Genomic DNA, 20,077 nt, shown 5'->3' with positions numbered 1-20,077 from the left:
GAGTGCACAGCTAGCAGTAAACCTTGAGTACTGCTGGGTGTGACCCCTCCTCCCAAAATAAATAAAACAAAACAAAAAAGAAGAGGTACAGTATGCAAAGGGTAGCCAGGATGGCACACAATCTTTCTTGTTTACCTGCTGCATTCTGCTTCTCTTGTTTGTTTGGGGTTTATTCCAAGTGCTCAGGGATCACTCCTAAAGGGACTCTGTGAGTGTGTGTGTGTGTGCGTGTGTGTGTGTATGTGTGTGTGTGTGTGTGTTGCACACACTCACATACAATTTGAAAGGAGTCATGTATATGCAAGGATTATGTTTGGCACCTTAGCCTCATCCTCTCTCTCGGGCCCTGATTACCTTTCCCAGAAACTGAAAAAGCCCTCAAAGGAAGTGATTAGAAATACAACTGCTACTTTTATTTATTTATTTATTCATTCATTCATTCATTCATTCATTCATTTATTTTTTTTATTTATTTGGGGGGCCCACTTGGTGATGCTTAGGGCTTACTTCTGACTCCAAACTCAGGAATCCTGACCATGCTTGTGAGGCTATATGATAGATATGCTGGGGATCAAACCCAAGTGAGCTATCTGCAAGGCAAATACCCTCTCTGCTGTCCTATCTTCCTAGCTTGCAGCTTCTGCTTAGTGGAGCAGCTGTCAATTCCATATTTGCTGGAAGCTTCAATGTCCCATGGCCTCTCTAGTCCAAGGCTTCTCAACGCCTGAAATTCTGCATCCCAGAGGAAGGGGCACTGGGACCAGTAGGACAGGAGAATGGTAGCAGCAATCTCATATACTGCTAGGCAGGGAGCATTTTCTATCTTATTCCCTTAAAGGAGGCAGATTTGGGGAAACAGGGTACTGAGTGTTTTTATTTTTCTGAAAAGGAAGCTTTTGGCCAAAGAAGTGTGTAGAACCTTTGGTTTAATCAAACTCCTTTACCAGGACAAATGCAAAGCAAAACTGCCCACGGGCTTCCCCCATCTCTCCATTGATATTTGGACTAAAGGTCTCAATATAGAAAAGAATATCCCCTAGCATTTCTGTGGCCAGGCTGAGGAAGTGCCCTACTGAAGGGTATTACTAAGGAGGTAGGTCCTAGCAGTGCCAGCCTTGTCTGCTAAGGGACCAGCCAAAGACACTCGAGTTCCTGGGTACCCAGTCAGATGGTTTCACTGCAGAGAGTGGGACTAGGGACAATGCCTAAAAGAGCAGTAAAAACTATGGCAAACAGAAAATCCACATCGACACAGCTTGTCCACCTGTTCTCATGTGCTGCCTTTGGGCCCAGTAAGCCACACCTGCCCATACACACTTAAGGTCTTCTGAGTCATCAATTCAGATTTCTCTGGCATAAGAGAAATGTTCTGGGTTTTGAAAATGTCAGGAGGCATTTTTTTGTTAAAACATTTTTTGGAAGCCACACCCCTCGATGCTCTGGGGTTACTCCTGGCTCTGCACTTAGTAATTATTCCTGGAGGTGATCATATGGGATCCTGGGATTTGAACCCAGGTTATCTGCATACAAGGCAAGCATTCAACCTCCTGAACTATTTCTCCAGCTCTCAGAAAGAGATATTTTTTCAGACTTTATTTATTGTTTTTTTGGGGCCACACCTGGCAGCGCTCAGGGGTTACTCCCAGCTCTGCACTCAGAAATCGCCCTTGGCAGGCTGGGGGACCATATGGAATGCCAGGAATCAAACTGGGTTCCTCCTGGGTCGGCCGCATGCCTTATCACTATGCTATCTTCTGGCCCCAGGAAGAGATTTTAAAAAAATTTTAAGGACAAAAACAGGAAATATATGTGAAGTGGAGCTAATCCACCATAATTTTCCTTCTGATGGTATTTCAGAAGGTCAACTCTTTGGAGGACACCTACTAGACCCCAGGATTACCAGACCAAACTATGGGCTGGGCATCTGAAGAAAGACGCTCCTTACCAGCCATCCACGCCAGCTTTCTGCAGCTCCGAGATGCCAAATGACAATGAGCCCATGAAGTCATTTCTGCTGGTCAGGTCCCAGTCCCAGATCTCAACCGACAGTCGCCTGTCCTTGTCTGACTCTTTCAGTTGGCTGTGAGACAGAGAGACAAGTCAGGGAGGCTTTAGTCCCTCAAGCAGGTGCAGTGGGCAAGGGACAGGGAGAAAAGTACAACAGAGACCAAAGTCTGAAGATAGGAAGAACACAAAAGAGAACAAGGCCCAAAGCAAGGCTTTTTTTTTTTCATGCAAGTTTGTTTTGGGGCCACATCCAGTAGTGCTCAGGGATCCCTCCTGGTGGTGCTTGTGGGACCCTTTCTGGAATCAAATCCAGGTTGGCCATGAGTAAGGAGAATATATTCTCACTGTCCTATCTCTCCAGCATAAAGATGTCTCCACATACAAAGTGCCACCACACTCGTATTCTGTTTCCAGCCTAAGCATGTCCTATGCGGAATGGGTATATCCCTGTCTGACAGCTTATGATAAAAACCAAGCCACTTTAGTGGATCAGTTCTTCCCACTTTCACTGTGAAGACTGGCTGGTGTTAACCACCGTGCAACTTGGTTACCAATTATATAACTGTGCTTGCATGCACACGAGTGTGTGTGTGTGTGTGTGTGTGTGCGCGCGTGTGCGCACGTGCGTGCGAGCTTCATGCATCTGGAGGGCAAATGAGACAAGAATCCCTGTAGGGAAAGATTTGTGGATGCCAGCCTGTCAGGGGACTCTATGTGCTCTGGGGCATGAGAGTGGAGAAAATGGGACCCAAGCTTGCCATGGGAGAAAGAAATAGGGATGAGAATACCCAAAGGAAAGCAGTTTCTGGATGGTGGCCTCTGGGGCTACACCCTACTCTATTCCCTATTTCCAGGGAGTCTGAGCACAGATTTAAGCTCTGTTAAGCCCCAGGGGTCAAGTGGGAAGGAAATGACCCAAAAGAGTTTCAGATTGTGCTTGTTACCAACAATATCTGCTCCATCCCTCTCTCCTGACAAAGTCAACAACTCTAGAACGCCAGGGGTCACCTCTGGTGGCTTGGAGCACTGGCCAGAGAAGACTTTCAGGGAAGCAAGCTGGAGAGGCTAGCAAGATCTGAGCTCATCTTTCTCCATGAACTCTCACCCCAATGAGGTTACCCTACCACCATACCTTTGGGGAGCCCCCCAATTGTTCACTGGGATCTAAGTCTGTTCCTCAGATTTTGCTTTCACCTAGCAACACATTATACTATTTTCTATGCTATCCACACCCCCACATCATAGACATTCTCAACTCTATTTTTAAAAAAATCCATTTTTTATTTGGCATGCAAGGCAAAATGCAGATGGAGGAGAGAAAGGAAGACGAGAGGGAGGGAAGGAGAAGAAGGGCAGAAAATAGAGCTGCGTGAGGAACACCCCAGACTCTGCAAGCCCCACATGGGGCCACCATCACTTCACTTACAATTTAAATGTCTCATTCCACTCAGGGTTGAGGGAGCACTTGATGGTTTTGGTTTTCTGCTTGCTCTCACTTTTGGGGTCCGGAATCAATTTCAGCTTCACATAAGGATCTGACAAGCCATTAGGGTCCATGGGTACCAGGTTTTTCGCATCTCTCACTAAAAAACAAAACCAAAAAAACCATAGAAGAAAAGGGCATTTTAACATCCAGCATCCTGCTGATATCTCAGCATTAAGCAGCAAAGATTCTAGAATGAATCTGTGGAAGGGGTCCTTGACATCACATTTACCTACGAGAAATTTTCATCTTTGGACATCAGAGTTAAAGTGAAATAAACAGGCCAGCGGCTGATTCTGCTGTCTTGGCTTTGAATGGCTCTGAATTTGATTCTTGTCTCCCGGCTCTACCTTGAAGATTAATGGCCAGACACTAAGCTTGTTTACCACAAAAGTGAACAAGAAGTCTGGCTTACCCTCACGAGCACCATATTTCCCAACCTCACCCGTGTTACAGGCTGGATTGTAATACAATTGTGGCTAGATGGTATGCATCCTCACATAAACATATTAAAGTTGGTTTGTCCATTCATCAGTATTGGTTTCCCTTCTAGGCTATTGTGAACAGAACTGTTAGAAGTACCTGCAGACCGGGGCCGGGCGGTGGCGCTAGAGGTAAGGTGCCTGCTTTGCCTGCGCTAGCCTTGGATGGACCGCGGTTCGATCCCCCGGTGTCCCATATGGTCCCCCAAGCCAGGAGCGACTTCTGAGCGCATTGCCAGGAGTAACCCCTGAGCGTCACCGGGTGTGGCCCAAAAACCAAAAAAACAAAAACAAGAAGTACCTGCAGACCATGAGCTGCAAGTCACATATTTGTATGATTCCATGTACATAAAACTTCAAGAATAAATATATATATATATATATATATATATATATATATATATATATATATATATAAAGGGAGCCAGAGAGATAGTACAGTGAATAAGGCACTTGCATTTTCATGTGGCCGACTTGGGTTCAATCCCTGGCATCCCATTTGTTCCCCCAAACCACAAGGAGTAATTACTGAGTGAAGAGTCAGGAGTAACCCTGAGCATTACCAGTTATGACCCCAAAACAAAAACACCAAATTAACAAAACATTTATCCTCCTTCTAGGTCAAAGAAGAAAAACATAGGTTTATCATGGTTAGCTAAAACAAATAAGGCCTTCCTTCACAGGATAAAGACTATCTGAAATAAAACACCACTGTCAATGATTTTCTTTTTCTGGATTTTGGGGCCTCACCCAGCTATGCTTAGGGCTTACTCCTAGCTCTGTCCTCAGGGTCACTCCTAATGGTACCTGGGGGACCCCTATGGGAGACTGAGGATTAGACCATGAGGAGCTACATGCAAGGCAAACTCCTTTACCCATGCAGTATCCCACAATCAGCCCCCATCACTATTAACAATAAATTCAATTCTATTCAAGTTGGAAATAAGCCAGACACCATGACCACAAGCCAGCATTCTACAACTTTTTCTAAGTGTTTCACCATGCAATAAGATAAAAGACATGAAAGTTTTGTTAGTTTAAAGTGACAAGGAAAAGAAATAGAAGAAAAAAATTTTGGAAAGCAAGAACTAAATTCCCCCTTAATCCATGTAGCCTTGCTTGTGTTCCATCACTCTTACCTCCCTGAGGCTTCAAAGATGACACCATGTTCTCAATCTAAGTCTCACATACACATCCTCTCACATTCCCATTTCTCCATCTCATCAATTCAAGAACTCACTAGAAAAGGTCTTTCACCATTAGAAACGACTTTCTCCTCAGACCTTGTAATCTTCACTCAATTCACTCCAGTTTAAAGTTTCAGCACATTATGATCATTCCCCTAGAAAACAGTCCCACTCTATTTTACATATCAAACAAACCCCAGCCCTTATTCAGTGCTTCTATCTTCCCTTCATTTTCCTATGTCCAACCAATCACCTATGAGTGGCAGGATGGGTTATATTTAGCCTGAGCCTCTTCCCTCTTAGAATGGGTGAGAACTGAAAAAGCAAGATGACAAGCAGGCTTGTGGTTGCAGGGCGAAAACTCAGCTGTATGCCAGCTGTAACTTGTCCTGCACAAACATTTTCTGCAAGCCAACATAATGGCACTGCTAGCCACTTGTCCAGAGGTTGAATTCATGCTCCAGCTCAGCTTACAAATGGCATCTCATTCCCGTATACAAAGCAGAAATGTTACCCTTTTGACTCTAATTCTCTGAAATCCTACAATCAGATCCTATGTTTTCTTCTAGGAACTGGGGATAAGAGGTAGATTCTGTCCCTATATAAAACCGAATGTATTTAAAGTGTGGTTCCTGCTTAATAAGATAGTTGTGGAGATAGTACAGAAGGAAGGGCATTTGCCTTGCATGCTGTCAGCCTAGATATGACCACTGACATCCCTTATGATCCCTGTGCACTGCCAGGAGTGATCCCTGAGTACAAAGTCAGGAGTGACCTCTGAGCTGCACATATGTGGCTCCCAAAGCAATTAATAATAACAACAATAATAATAACAGTCCCCTTGTCACATGAAGTAGCAGATTTAAGGTTGTGTAACAGTGACTTGTATTTTGACACATTTACTTAACATATATAAATCTCCATTTCCTGATGAATGAAAAGGAGATAATGTTTCCTCTTTGAGTTGTTGTTAGGGTCCAATTGCTTAAAGACTCTTGTATGTTTTGCACCAAACCTGGGACCCAAGGAAGAGTCTAAAAAAATTCACTCAAATGCTGCTGCTTGCTCATACCACCATCACTTTTATTCATTCTTTTTATTCTTTTATTCTTTCATTTTATTCATCCGTTTTTGTGATATGAAGACCTAGCTATCCCCTACTAGATTGATAGCAAAGAGGATTCCTTGCACTTCTCAAGAATCGTGAATCTGATATTTAATTTTATTCTTTCCACCAGAAGTGTCTTTCTCCACCTTCCAGAACACACCCACATTGCTTGGTTGTGATGCACTAAGACCAGCTCATGATTCCAGGAGCTGCTGACACAAGGGAGTTTAGAGCACACAGCAAGGAAACTGTCCTCTGAGTCCGCATTTCAAGACAGTGAGAAAGCAGTATGTGTAACTTCCCCCTAGAATACAATAGCTAGTTTACTGCTTCCTCAGCTTCGTTGGCCTTTCTAGACAGACAGCACATGGCCATTTCCAGGTGGGGTTCTTGGAAGGACACGTCCATCACAGAGTGAGTAGCACAAAACAGGTCTCAAGTGCTCTGAAGCAATAGAAACTTGTCGGCGCTGATGGGCATTGCAGCTGCCAGAAGTCACTCTTCTCTCTCCTCCACCCTGTTCTACTTTGTCTCAAGAACATGCACCTCTGTATAACTAAGGAGAAGATATTCTTCTACTCCAAGTATATGACCACAGCATTTTGAGGGCTCTATTTAGGATAAGGGGTGGTGTATTTCTTGTATGATAATTTTTAATTAAATCACTGTGATTCAGAAAGTCACTCATAGTTGAGTTTCAGACATTCAGTGCTAGAAGGGAATATTAGAATTTAAGTTTAGAATTAACTGCTGTTTTGCTTAAACATAAGAACTGCCATGACAAGCTTGGCCTGACAAAAGGGTAACTGGGCCTTGAGCAAACAACAAGTTTCTGGAACATCAAGGGTGAATTCTGAGAAATCCTCAATGGCCATAAACTAAGGAATTCAGGTCATTAAGGGTGCATTCCAAGAAATACCAGGATGATCAGATAGTTGAAGCCTCTGTAACCTCATAAATGGGAACCTGAAAACCTACCTCAGGGTTGCCACCATGCTAGTATCTAGAATAAACTCCTTTGCTTTTTGCATTACTGTCATCTCTTCTTGTCTTTGTAGGATGGATCTTGAGTCTGGAACTAACAACAGTGCTCAGGCACCAATCCCACCATCTATGTCAAACTCCCTCCCAGGTTTCCTCCCTGCCATCTTCACTGGCAACTTTTTAAATTTGTTTGTTAAAGTTTGAGTCTCATAATTTAAGTGTTGTTGACTCCATGATTTGGGTATTTAGCTCTGTCCTTTCTTAGTACCACTGATATGTCTGAATTCTCTTGACCCCTGTGCCCATTATTTCACAGCTGTCTTTCTCCCTCTCTGTTCTATTTCTTTCCTTCTCTGGGACCAAGAGTGATCTAGGCAGCCTCCCTTTAAGCCATTGTATTCCATCATGCAGTTATTCTAAATACCACATGTGTAAAATAAAACCCACAAGTTGTGAAACCGCCCCAGGCATCGTATTTCTACCTCCAGGCAGATGGGTCTGAAGAAGGGTAGCAGTGAAAGATTAATAAACCACGCCAGTCAGAAGCCAGTCTGCCCTTGGAGTGGTGTTATCTTAGACCACCAAGCCACAAGTGCCTTTTCTTTATTATCACAGAACAAACTACATCAGGGCAGGGCAAAGCATGGCAGGGCAAAGTGATTCAGGTGGGCTTTTACATACCAAAGGAGAGATTTAACAGAAAGAGGAAGATGGGGGAAATTCCTTTGTTTTGAGTTAATGGCTGGGTGTCATCTACAATTCCACCCTTTCTGTTTAAAACAAAACAAACAAAAAAAATTTTAAGGCTACAAGTTTTGTTCTACTGTTCTCAACCAGAGGTGGGAACCCCAGACCAGAACTTATAAAAGTGGTTGTTGTTTTGCATTGGCACAGTAAAACTTGGCTGTAAATGCATCAAAGGTCAGGGGCTGGAGAGATAGCACAGTGGTAGGGTGTTTGCCTTGCATGTCCCCGACTTGGGAAGGACCAGTTCAATTCCCAGCAACCCATATGGTCCCCCAGCTTGCCACGGGTAAGTTCTGAGTACAAAGCCAGAAGTAACCTCTGAACACCACCAGGTATGGCCTGCAAACCAATCAATAACTAAATAAATAAACTTTATATTAGAAAAAGCATCAAAGGTCAGATTGTATATACATATTCTCAACACAAACAGCTTTTTCCATATCTTTGTCTTATACATATCACATTTTTTCATAAGCTCCTCTGAACATAAATATTAGAATCTTTCTGCATTCACTTAATTTGAAAGTTCTTTTTTTTTCTCCTCTCTTTTTTTATTAATTACTTTATTTAAACACCATGGCTATAAGATTGTTCATAATATATTTATTGTTTTTTTCCACAGTTAAAGTCATACAATATACAATACCCTTTACCAGTGCATATTTCCCACTACTGATGTCTCCAATTTCCCTCCCATCCTTCTTTATGCCTTCTCCCCTGCCTATCTCTGGGACATACATTTTTTCTTTTCTCTCCTCTCCTCCACTCACCTACTCTCACCTACTCTCTCCTCTCCCTTCTCTCTCTTCTTCCTCCCTCTCCCCCCATCCAAAATGTCTGGACTAACTTTAACTAAATTGAATCATCCAGCGGAAATAAACATAGTTTTAGAATCTCACAGCCATTCAAGACTTAATGAAAAAAATAGCAAAAAACACCAAAAGACATATTCAAGAATGGAAACTGAAACTAAACAAAAACAAAAGTGCAGTTCCAGATGATTTTACAAGTGGTTTCTTAAAGATTTAGAGTCAAAGAAGCACTGTAAAAACAATGTTAGAGTGACAATTATCGTTTGCACAGGCCCACCAAAGTATGGGGGACATGGAAAGGAAAAACATTGGCCTAAATACAAGGAGACCTTACCCCTTAAGTTTCCTGACATAAGTCCAATTCTAGGCTCCAGGCAAACTAATTTGTCCAATCCAAGCCATTATCTGTAGTGCCAATAGTCTCTGTTGTTGGTATCATGTTTCTGTATTGAAGATCCTGGAATCTGTATATCCTACATTGAAGTCAGAATGGTGCGTAGTCCATCTAATTTCAACTCACAATTAAAGGGCAATGCAAAAAGCCCTGTCCAGTACGCAGGTCATTGTTGTTGATTAAATCTTCTCAGTGTTAAGAGAAGACTCTTTTTAGTAAATCGATGTCAGAGAAGCACTAGGGTCTTCCCTGGCAGAGGATTGCTTTCAGGTGATGTCATAGACAACTTTGGATGTTTCATAGATGGCTTCCCTGGTTCAGGGGTGACTGGAAAATGCCCAAACCTCTGAGGCCTGTGCCAGGTCATCATGTCAATGTTCAGGGTGTTAGGTCCCATTGCACCACAGGATTTGTGTGTTCCTATCTCTATTAGATAAGAACTTATTTGTATGTATAGTATTTTCCATTTTAACATGCCCATGCAAACAAGGAATAATGCCACATGGCGTTATCATTGCATAAGGTGGCTGCAAGAACAAGTCCAACAATCCCCGTGACCTGGATCAAACATAAGCATTAAACTGAGGGACTCTTCACCAAAATTCCTTATTGAACAGTTCACAAAGAGAAAAAAAGATAAAAAGTGGGGAAAATAAACAATCTAACTTAAGACAGTGGACACAATTGTCATTGTTTAAGGGGATATTCAATAATAGTTATAGTGGTTGAGGGAATATATCTACAATATTCAAATATGGTATTCCCACCCAAGCTGGTCTCTTCCCAGCCTAAGAGTCCATTCTCCCATTTTTTATTTTAAATATATATGGTATGCACGGGGGCTAGTGCCCCTGCACAGTTTTTGAAATGGAGACCAAGGAGAAAAAAAATACCAGTGAATGTCACGACATAATGTCCTGACATACACCAGTGAAAATTCTTAAATATCCTTACACTGAGCACTGTGATGCAAGTCTAGAACATCTGCGTTACTTTTCATAATCTCTAAAATAATCACAAGAACATTTTTGTAGGTTATATACAGTTTAAAAATAATTTTTGCTAAAACATTTTATACTAAGCACTGTAATAAAAGTCTATAGTATCCAAATTCCTTTTCCATCAACTTCTGTGGACAAAGACATTAGAATATTTTTGCAGACATAATTTGAGAATAAGTTGCTATATAATATACACAATCAAACATCACAGCAATTGGGAAACATTCACTAGGACAACTGAGAACTATTAAAATCTAACAACATTATGCATTTCTCCAGAATTGTGCAAACCATTATTAAAGCACTAAAGTTGAATACAAAATTATCTGTTTGCAGTGGGGCATAGAACAAAAGAGTAGCATTAAGATCTATACAGGTAGAACACACAGTTTAACCAAACACATAGTTTAACTGGCAATAGGATCTAGACGCAAATGACACAAATAGGATCTAGAGATTAACCTAGAAGAAAGTTGCAGGAGGTTCTGAAAGCAGTTGTACTTCTTCGGCTGGGCTTGGATCCTCCATCTTCTCCTTCTGTAGTAAGCTGCTGAGGTTGTCTGGGACAAAAAGGCCTTCAGTTCCTGAGCTGAAATCTGGGTAGGAGGTCCACTCAACTTCCTACTGTTGGTCTCCCTCAAACGGAGCTTTTTCTTTGGCTTCTAGCCTATCAGTGATCTCGATAAGCTGCTGTAGGTTGGGGGCCAAGGTTCTCACACAAATCACCTTTTGGAGAAGTAAAGTGGTGGGCCTTGATATTTTTCTTTGGAACACTGCTCAGAGTCTTCAACTTCTCTCTCTCCTTCACTGCCTACTTCTGTAACTACTTGAGGGGATCTCTGCTACCATGGGTAGTAGGGCAGCTGAGTAAGCAGACCAGAGCAATATCAAGCCATTCAGAAAGGGGGCCATGTGCACCAATGTTTCAGTGACGGGCACTGCACACTCAGTTTAGCTGAAGGAGGCTGTGATGATGATTATCCACCAGAGGGTCAAATAATTCACTGTCCTTGGGGTCTTCTTGGGTTCCTGGGGCCTGGGTCACTGTTCGAGTGCAAGTTGTAAAATAAAATCCATGAGTTGTGAAACCACTCCAGGCACCGTATCTCTACCCCCAGAAGCTGGGTGGTGGTGAAAGAATAATAAGCCAAGCCAACAGGAGCCAGTTTGCGTCTTGTTGTATCATCTCCAAGTGCCAAGCCAAACACATACAAGTGATATCATCTTGCATTTATCTTGCATTTATTCTTTTTCTGGCTTACTTCATTTAACATGATAACTTACAGTTCCATATATGTTGCAGTGAATGATATAATCACATCATTCTGCATTACTGTATAGTATTTCATTGTGTATATGTACCATGCACCACATCTTCATGGTCCACTCATCTGTTGGACATCTAGGTTAATTTTAAAACTTACCTATTATACAAAATGCTACAATGCATAGCATTGTGCAAATGTCCTTTTGAATTTTTTTTTGTACTGGGGGCTTAGAACTCAAAGGAATCTTCAACAATATGATGCCAATGCCAAAACAAACAAATGGTACCATATCAAATAAAAAGTTTCTGTATGGAAAAATAAACATTAATTAAAACTAAAAGACAACTGACTGGGAGAAAATATTTGCATTCAACGCATCAGATAAAAGATTAATATCCGGGCCCGGAGAGATAGCACAGCGGCGTTTGCCTTGCAAGCAGCTGATCCAGGACCAAAGGTGGTAGGTTCGAATCCCGGTGTCCCACATGGTCCCCCGTGCCTGCCAGGAGCTATTTCTGAGCAGACAGCCAGGAGTAACCCCTGAGCAATGCCAGGTGTGGCCCAAAATCAAAAAAAAAAAAGATTAATATCCAGGATGTACAAAGTACTCACAAAATTAAACTTAAAAAAATCTGAAAACCAGATAGTATGGAGGAGGTAAGAAGTTAGCCTCACATGCAGAAGGTCGGTGGTTCAAATCCCAGCATCCCATATGGTCCCCTGAGCCTGCCAGGAGCTATTTCTGAGCATAGAGCCAGGAGTAACTCCTGAGTGCTGCCAGATGTGACCCAAAAACCAAAACCAAAACCAAGAACAAAAAACACAAAACTGAAAAATTTCATCAAAAATGGGGAGATGAAATGAACAGACACTTCTCATAGGAAGACCAACAGATGGCCTACAAGCACATGAAAAACTGCTCATCATCACCTATTACTAGGCAAATTCAAATCAAGATGACAATAAAATATCATCTTACACCTGTGAAGATGGTACATGTCAAAAACACTGGGAATAATCTGTGTGGACAAGGATGTGGTGAAAAAAGAACTCTACCATTTATGGTTAAAATATTGTCTGGTCTAACTCCGAAGGCCTCCAGAACCGAGAGGAAAGTTTGGGATCCCCTTAACCCAAAATTGTTTTAAATCTATTTTTAATTAGGGGGGGGTCACACCAGCAGTGCCTAGGGCTTAGTTGTGGCTCTAAGCTCATCAGACAATCTTAACACCTTACATTTTCCTTTTTATCAAAAAAAAAGAAAAAAACACCACTACACTATAACAATGTACATGTTTCACTGTACAAGCCTGCATCCTTAGAACAAAAATCATAAGAAAGCTAACAAGTATATACACTATGTCAAGGTGAGCACTGAAAATGCAATTCTATCCTTTACCATCTTTACCATACAATTCATCTCCACCCCTTCCCTCATCTATTCTGTTGACCCTTGGTCCTAAAGTTGTGTGTTATATTCTTGAACTAACCTCATGATAAATATTTTAAGACTCTGAGACCTTGAGAGGGAACTTAAGTAAAAGCACACATCTAGTAAGCTTGAGGTCTTGCATTTGATCCCAGGCACCACATGTCACCACTACCACTACCACTACCAGGCCCAAGTAGCTTTGTATTGTGAGCCCCCTGCACTCCATATAAGGGCAGCACCATAGAGCTGAGCATTGCTCAGTGTGGCCACCATCCACACAAGCTATGCTGGGAGTAGACCCTAAATATACCTAGGTATCCAAAAAATTTACTATTTATTCTAGATGCCAGAGTTGGAAACTTACTTACGTAAATAAGAAAAGGCATAGGGACCGGAGAGATAGCATAGCAGTAGGGCATTTGCTTTGCATGTGGCTGACTAAGGATGGACCCGGGTTCAATCCTTGGCCTCCCATATGGTCCCCCAAGCCTGCCAGGAGTGATTTCTGAGCACAGAGCCAGAACTAACCCCTGAGCAGGGGTGTTCCAAAAACCAAAAAAGAAAGAGAAAGAAAAGGAAAAAAAGAATAGGTATTCATATTATTTGAATTTGTTTATTCATGTAGATTAAATTCATATAGCAATCAACTACCAAAAGTGACTTTCCCTGATTTATTTTTGGACAGTTGCACTTGTCATACCTTTAAGTCTTTAAGTCAATATGAAATAAGTTGCTTATATGGTTACCAAAGGAGCAGATTGGGAAGGAACTTGGGGGCATTAGTGGATAGAGGGGAACATTGGTGGTGGGACTGGAATTGGAACATTGTATGCTTGAAACAACTCTATTATGAACAACTTTGCAAAATCACTATTTCAACAACAATTTTTTTCTTTTAGTTTTTGAGCCACAATTAGCTGTGGTCAGGGCTTACGACTAGCTCTGTCTTCAGGGACCACTCTTTTTTTTTTTTTTTGGTTTTTGGGCCACACCCGGCAGTGCTCAGGGGTTACTCCTGGCTATCTGCTCAGAAATAGCTCCTGGCAGGCACGGGAGACCATATGGGACACCGGGATTTGAACCAACCACCTTTGGTCCTGGATCGGCTGCTTGCAAGGCAAACGCCGCTGTGCTATCTCTCCGGGCCCCAGGGACCACTCTTGGCAATGATTGGGGGACCATATGGGATGCTGGGGATCAAATCCAGGTCAACAGCGTGCAAGGTAAGTGTCCTACCTGCTGTACCATCCAAATAAAAAGACATTTGTTAAAAGCAAAAAAAAAAATGCCCACTCCTTAGACATCTGTTCTTCCTACATCCAACTATTCCTAAATAAGATCTGAGTTCATCTATCTCTGTTCAACTCCACTCTTTCTACCTCTCCCTGCTTCTATCCTCCACTTAAGGGGTGGATGATTTCTGCAATGAGGATTGAGTGGCCCCTATTCCAGAACTGGCTGCATTTGTCTCCAAGCAGCTGCAAGACTGTGATCCCAAGTCCTGTGTTTGCTGAAGCTTCTCACTGCCCAACCGTGTTTCTCCACAGCTATCTATGTATCAAGGAAGCAAAGCTCTCTAGCCCACACTTGGCGAGGATGACTTTGATTTTTCTTGATAAATGTTTCTTTACTATCTTGGTTGAAATCCAGCCAGCCCAGATGGTACAAAAGGCTTCCCGAAGAGCAGAAATAGCCACCTCCCTGCCCCACCCTCTGGTGGAAGTTTGCTCAGCATACAGGAGCAAAGTGGCCTATGTAGGCACACAGAGATGGCACACAGAGATATCTCGCTGTTTCCATCCAAGTGGCCTGAGAGCAAAACCAGGTTTCTGTAGGGGTGTGAAAATCAGTAACAGAACTGAAGCCATAAAAGCAGCATAAACGGGAACCATTTTTTATCTAAGAATTGTTTAAAAAAGAAGAAAAATCTATCAAGAATTTTGCTCATCCCAGACTATTTATTGGGAAAATCTGTCTTTTTAGACAGAGATGCCTTGATGTCTTTAATTCACACTACGTGTACCAGGAATTTTGCTTTGGCAACTTCGTTTAGAAGAAATTTTCTTCTATAAACTGAGTCCTCATTCTGGCTTTATTCTCCTCCTCTTCTTTCTCCTCTCCGTCTTCTTCTTCCTCCTCCTCCACCCCTTTCTCTTCTTCCTCCTTCTCCCCCTCACCTTTTACACTCTCTCTACCAGTCAACAAAGATAAAGGGTCGCTAACCTAGAGAACATTCAGTTTTGTGGGCAAACAGATTGAAAAAGGCAACAGACTTAAAAAGAACGGCTGCCCTGCTCTCTGCCTTCTTTCTGCGGAGCCAGCCCAGAGACACCAAGAATTATAATCTCTTCAGGACCCACACCAGGTAAGATGACCCACACAACTAATGTGGGGCCGATTCCTGTGATTAGGCACCCAGAGACTTAAAAAGAACGGCTGCCCTGCTCTCTGCCTTCTTTCTGCAGAGCCAGCCCAGAGACACCAAGGATCATAATCTCTCCAGGACCTACACCAGAAAAGTGCAGCCGTTCAGCTTCGCTCTGCGGTTGTGCTTATCTTTTAACCCCTGAACTCCATTTCTCCACATTGTAAAAAGCAATCTACAGCCTTAACAATGGAGAAATTTTGTAGTACAACTCTATGTTTAAAGAATCAAGATGGCTGCTCTGATAACCCAAAAAAGTAAGAAACAGCTAGGTATCCTCTCAAATAAGAGGTTTAGAGTAGAATTATGGAAGATGTTCAGGGAGCTCAAAAAAAGCATCGATAGACTTGACTGGAGCACAAATAAGTATCAAGAGAATTTGACAACTGAAATTAGAAATTTTCATACTGAAATAACAGGTCTGAAAAACTAAGCTTATCCAGCTCTTGCCAGGTATGAGGTTTAAGGAGACCCCCCCATGCCGGAGGCCTTTTCCTTAGCCTGAGGAGTGCTGGGATGCTTGGCAGGCCCCCAGCCATCCCCCCTTTTCTCCCCTGGACTCCAGGCCCTCCCTGAGTGCCAGCTCAGATGACTAGAAGTGGCTTCAGGTGGACTCTTAAGGGTCCTCAGGCTCCCCACTCTTCCTCCATACTCCAGCGGGGAGGTGCATGGGGAGGAGGGCGAGCAGATATCTGGCTTCTGGTTTCCTCTTTTATATGGGAGGCCAGCTCTTGCCAGGTATGGGGTTTGGGGAGGCCCCATGCCGCAGGCCTTCTCCCTAGCCTGGGGAGTGCTGGGAGGCTTGGCAGGCCCCAACCGTCCCCCTCTTTCTCCCTGGACTCCAGGCCCTCCCTGAGTGCCAGCTCAGATGGCCAGAAGTGGGATCATGTGGACTCTTAGGGGTCCTCAGGCTTCCCCCACCCTCCATACTCCAGGGGGGAGGTGCATGGGGAAGGGCGGGCAGATATCTGGCTCCCAGTTTCCTCTTTGATTCTGGAGGCCAGCTCTTGCCAGGTATGGGGTTTGGGGAGGCTCCATGCCGGAGGCCTTCTCCCTAGCCTGGGGAGTGCTGGGAGGCTTGGCAGGCCCCAACCCTTCCCCTCTGTCTCCCCTGGACTCCAGGCCTTCCCTGGGTGCCTGTACAGGTGGACTCTATAGGGGTCATCAGGCTTTCCCCCTATCTCTTCCTACACTAATGGGAATGCGCTTTGGGAGGAGCTGGGCCATTACAGCACTGGTTTATGTTGGGACAGTCGCTGGAAATTTTTTCTCCTTGGTCTCCATTTCAAAAACCACATGGGTGCTAGTGCCCCCACGCATACAATATATTGATAGTATTATATGCATATAGTTTATAAATGCATAATATCCATCTTGTATTGTGACCTTGATACTGCCCTACAAAGCTCATTTCTAATCTTTTACTGACTCAGTCCCAAACATTATTTTCCCCCATTTACCCATGTAGGTGCAGCTCATGACATAAAGCTCACCACATAGAGTGATGAGTACAGTTAGAGAAATAACTACACTGAAAACTATCATAACAATGTGAATGAATGAGAGAAATAGAAAGCCTGTCTCGAGTACAGGTGTGGGTGGGATGGGGAGGAGGGAGATCTGGGAAATTGGTGGTGGGAATCTTGCACTGGTGAAATCTGGGAAATTGGTGGTGAGAATCTTGCACTGGTGAAGGGGGGGCATTCTTTACATGACTGTAATCATACAACTACAATCACATTTGTAATCATGGTGTTTAAATAAAGATAATTAAAAAAAAGAAAAAGGCAACAAAACTAATCAGTGAACATAATCTCTCTTTGTCTAAGAAAATCAGCCCTGGACACCTCAATGTCATCTATATATGGCATCTATACATGAACTGAGGATTGGAGATTATGCTAGATGCCCTGAGTCGGGTTCTTATACTTTGCATGGAGCAGAGAATGTGCTTCTTGTTGGAAAATACCCATGTGGCAAAACTACATGACACCATTTATGAGAATATCAAAGGGAACAGCCAAATAGGGTGAAATATAAGTAGTTTAGTAAACAAGGCAGAGTACAAAACTGCTCTTTGTACCATTGTACACTATTTTCTGTAGTTTGCTTGGAAAAAAACCCACAAAACTCCAAATCCATTGTAAGGAATAAGGTACAATAAATGGAGATTTATTTTTACAAGCTTGTATATGCAAATACATTGGCAAAAAATGAACTGGGAGGACATACACAAAATTGACTTAAAATAATGGTCATATCTGAGGGCGAGGCAAAAGAAGTTGGTTTGGGAGTCTTGGGGAAGCAAAGCTCTCAGCCTTCTTGGTCACAGTCTAAAGTTATTACAAAGAGAACACATTTTGCATTTTAAAATCAAATCAGTTGGGGCCGGAGAGATAGCATCGAGGTAGGGCGTTTGCCTTTCATTCAGGAGGTCATCGGTTCGAATCCCGGCATCCCCTGTAGTCCCCTGTGCCTGCCAGGAGCAATTTCTGAGCCTGGAGCCAGGAATAACCCCTGAGCACTGCCGGGTGTGACCCAAAAACCACATACACACACACACACACACACACACACACACACACAGAAAAAAAAAAAAAACCAAGTCAGTTATGCATCTCCAGCCTCCAAGAGTCCTTGCCCTGATCTTCAGGGACTCCATCCTGTTCCCCAGAGACTTGATAAAGCAATCGTGGCAGTGCAGTGATGCTTGAAAACTAGCTTGCGTGTAAAGACAGTGCTGTAGTTTAGATGTTTGCCTTGCAGGCTGTCAGCCCAGGTTCAGTCTCCAGGACTGCCCAGGTCCCCCAAGCTCTGCCAGGGGTGATACCTGAACATGGAGCCAGGAGTAAGCCCTGAGCACTACTGTTTCTCCCATCCACAGTAACTTCCCTGCCCACCCCCAAAAAAACCTGCTTGAATGACAGGCCCTTTAGCAAATGAATGATGCTCAGACCTAAATGACCTCAAGGCCAACAGCTGGACTCCCCTGGCACATAGCCCAGATTGAATCAGTAATAGCGGGAGAGAGATTCAACAGGTGGAAATTGAGAACCATCTTAGATTTTAGATATCTCAGTCCTAGTTTCTTCATTTGTTCCATGATACCTTTGTGACTGAAAAAAATCTAGATTTTTTTTCCACTTCATCTTGCCTCAACTTCTTCAGTTGGAAGCTTCTTCAGTTTTCAGTGCTAGAATCAATTCTGAGATTCATAAGCCTTAAACTCCTGTTTCACTCACTTCTAGTTCTGAAGTTCATGGTGTTGTGACTTTTTATTGGGTTTTGGTGTTGTTGTTGTTTTGGGGACCACACTTGGAGGTACTCAGGGGTTATTCCTGACTCTTCACTCAGAAATCACTCCTTGCAGGCTCAGGAGACCATATGGGAGGCCATGGATCGAACCCAGATCAGCTGTATGCAATGTAAGCACCTACCTACTGTACTATTTTTTGGCCCCCGATGCTGTAATTTCTCTGTGGATTCTTCAAATCTCCTTCTGTACCTTGACCTGGTCACCCACCAGGATCTCCTACAATATGCTCAGATCCTCTCAAAAGTAAGCCATGGTTCTCAGGGCAGCATCTCTGTCATCCCAGGCAAACCATGGCCATAGGCTCCTGAAACAGCTGCCTTCCTGTCACTGCTGCCGCTCGACAGGCATCACACATCTAATTATCAGCGTTGAGACAGTCTTGCAGCTGGGATGGTCACAGGTTGTGAGGAGACAAGCTTGTCAACCCACAGCAGTGAGATGGCAGCAATGCCAAGGGCTGCTGGGGTGGATGATAGAGAATGGACTCAGCATCAGTCAGACAAAGGGTTCATCTGTTCCACCTCTCTGCTCTCACGCATGGCAAGTTCTGCATCTTTCTCTGACTTTGCCATGAAGCTGCTTAGACAGACCCCAGAAAACCCAAATGGTTGCCACATAAAATCAGGGTGACCCTGTGTGTCAGTTCACTGACACAAAGTTTATACCTAGAATCCTTGAACCCTAAAGAGCTGCCATGTACATCCATACTCCGTGGTGAGACTGCCCTAATTTTTACTGGGGTAGGGGCTTCCTGGAAAGCATGTGACATATGCCTTTCATCAGTACGAGCATATCCTTCTACAAGAAAATTTCAGTCCAACTCTGTAAAAACCCATCTAGATCTGTTGCACAATGGAACACAAAGAAGCATAAGGAACTTCTGGACCAGCCTTCTTTAAACTTTTTATTTCTTTTATTAAAATATATTTTTATTATTAAAATTTTTTGGCTTTGGAGCCATACCAGATGATGCTCAGGGATTACTCCTGGCACTAAATTCAGGAATCACTCCAGGGTGATGCTCAGAGAACCATATGGGATGCCAGGGATTGAAGCCAGTTTGGTCTCATGCAAGGCAAATTCTATCCCTACTGTGCTATTGCTCTGACCCCTTCTTTAACCTCTTTAAACCTGTAGACTAGACCCCATCCTGCACCCAGTCCCCATCCCAGACCAGCAGTAGTCACCAAAGCAGCTTGATGAATGGTTTCCAATCTTTTTTCTGAAGACTGGTGGCTGAAGAAAGCTATTCTAGACAAATCCCGCAACTATACAGACATGGTCCAGGGCTAAGAGTATTCTTCCTGGCCAATGACTGCACAAATGCCTTTGAAGGAGACTTTTAGAGAAGGACAAGTGATAAGAAGCCACATGAATCCATCTACTTCTCAGTGGGATTTCCTCAGCTATCCAACCTGAGCACCAGTAGAA

The 20,077-nt window shown here is 43.2% G+C and overlaps 1 protein-coding gene across 2 annotated transcripts in view; it reads right to left on the bottom strand.

Moving 5' to 3' along the window:
• The window catches only part of PRKCB (protein kinase C beta), a 359,342-nt gene that overhangs the window by 101,351 nt on the left and 237,914 nt on the right, over positions 1-20,077 (bottom strand). For both annotated transcript variants that reach the window (XM_049789114.1, XM_049789113.1), the window contains exons 6-7: positions 3,434-3,590; positions 1,946-2,080 (exon numbers count right to left, since the gene is read on the bottom strand). In XM_049789114.1, coding sequence (XP_049645071.1) covers positions 1,946-2,080; positions 3,434-3,590 — 292 coding nt within the window. The remainder of the gene's footprint in view (positions 1-1,945; positions 2,081-3,433; positions 3,591-20,077) is intronic.

Source organism: Suncus etruscus, chromosome 15 (genome assembly GCF_024139225.1).
Source record: "Suncus etruscus isolate mSunEtr1 chromosome 15, mSunEtr1.pri.cur, whole genome shotgun sequence".
In the NCBI taxonomy this organism is placed as follows: Eukaryota; Metazoa; Chordata; class Mammalia; order Eulipotyphla; family Soricidae; genus Suncus; species Suncus etruscus.
Note: the sequence above shows the minus strand (reverse complement) of the source record. Positions and strands in the feature narration are given on the sequence as shown.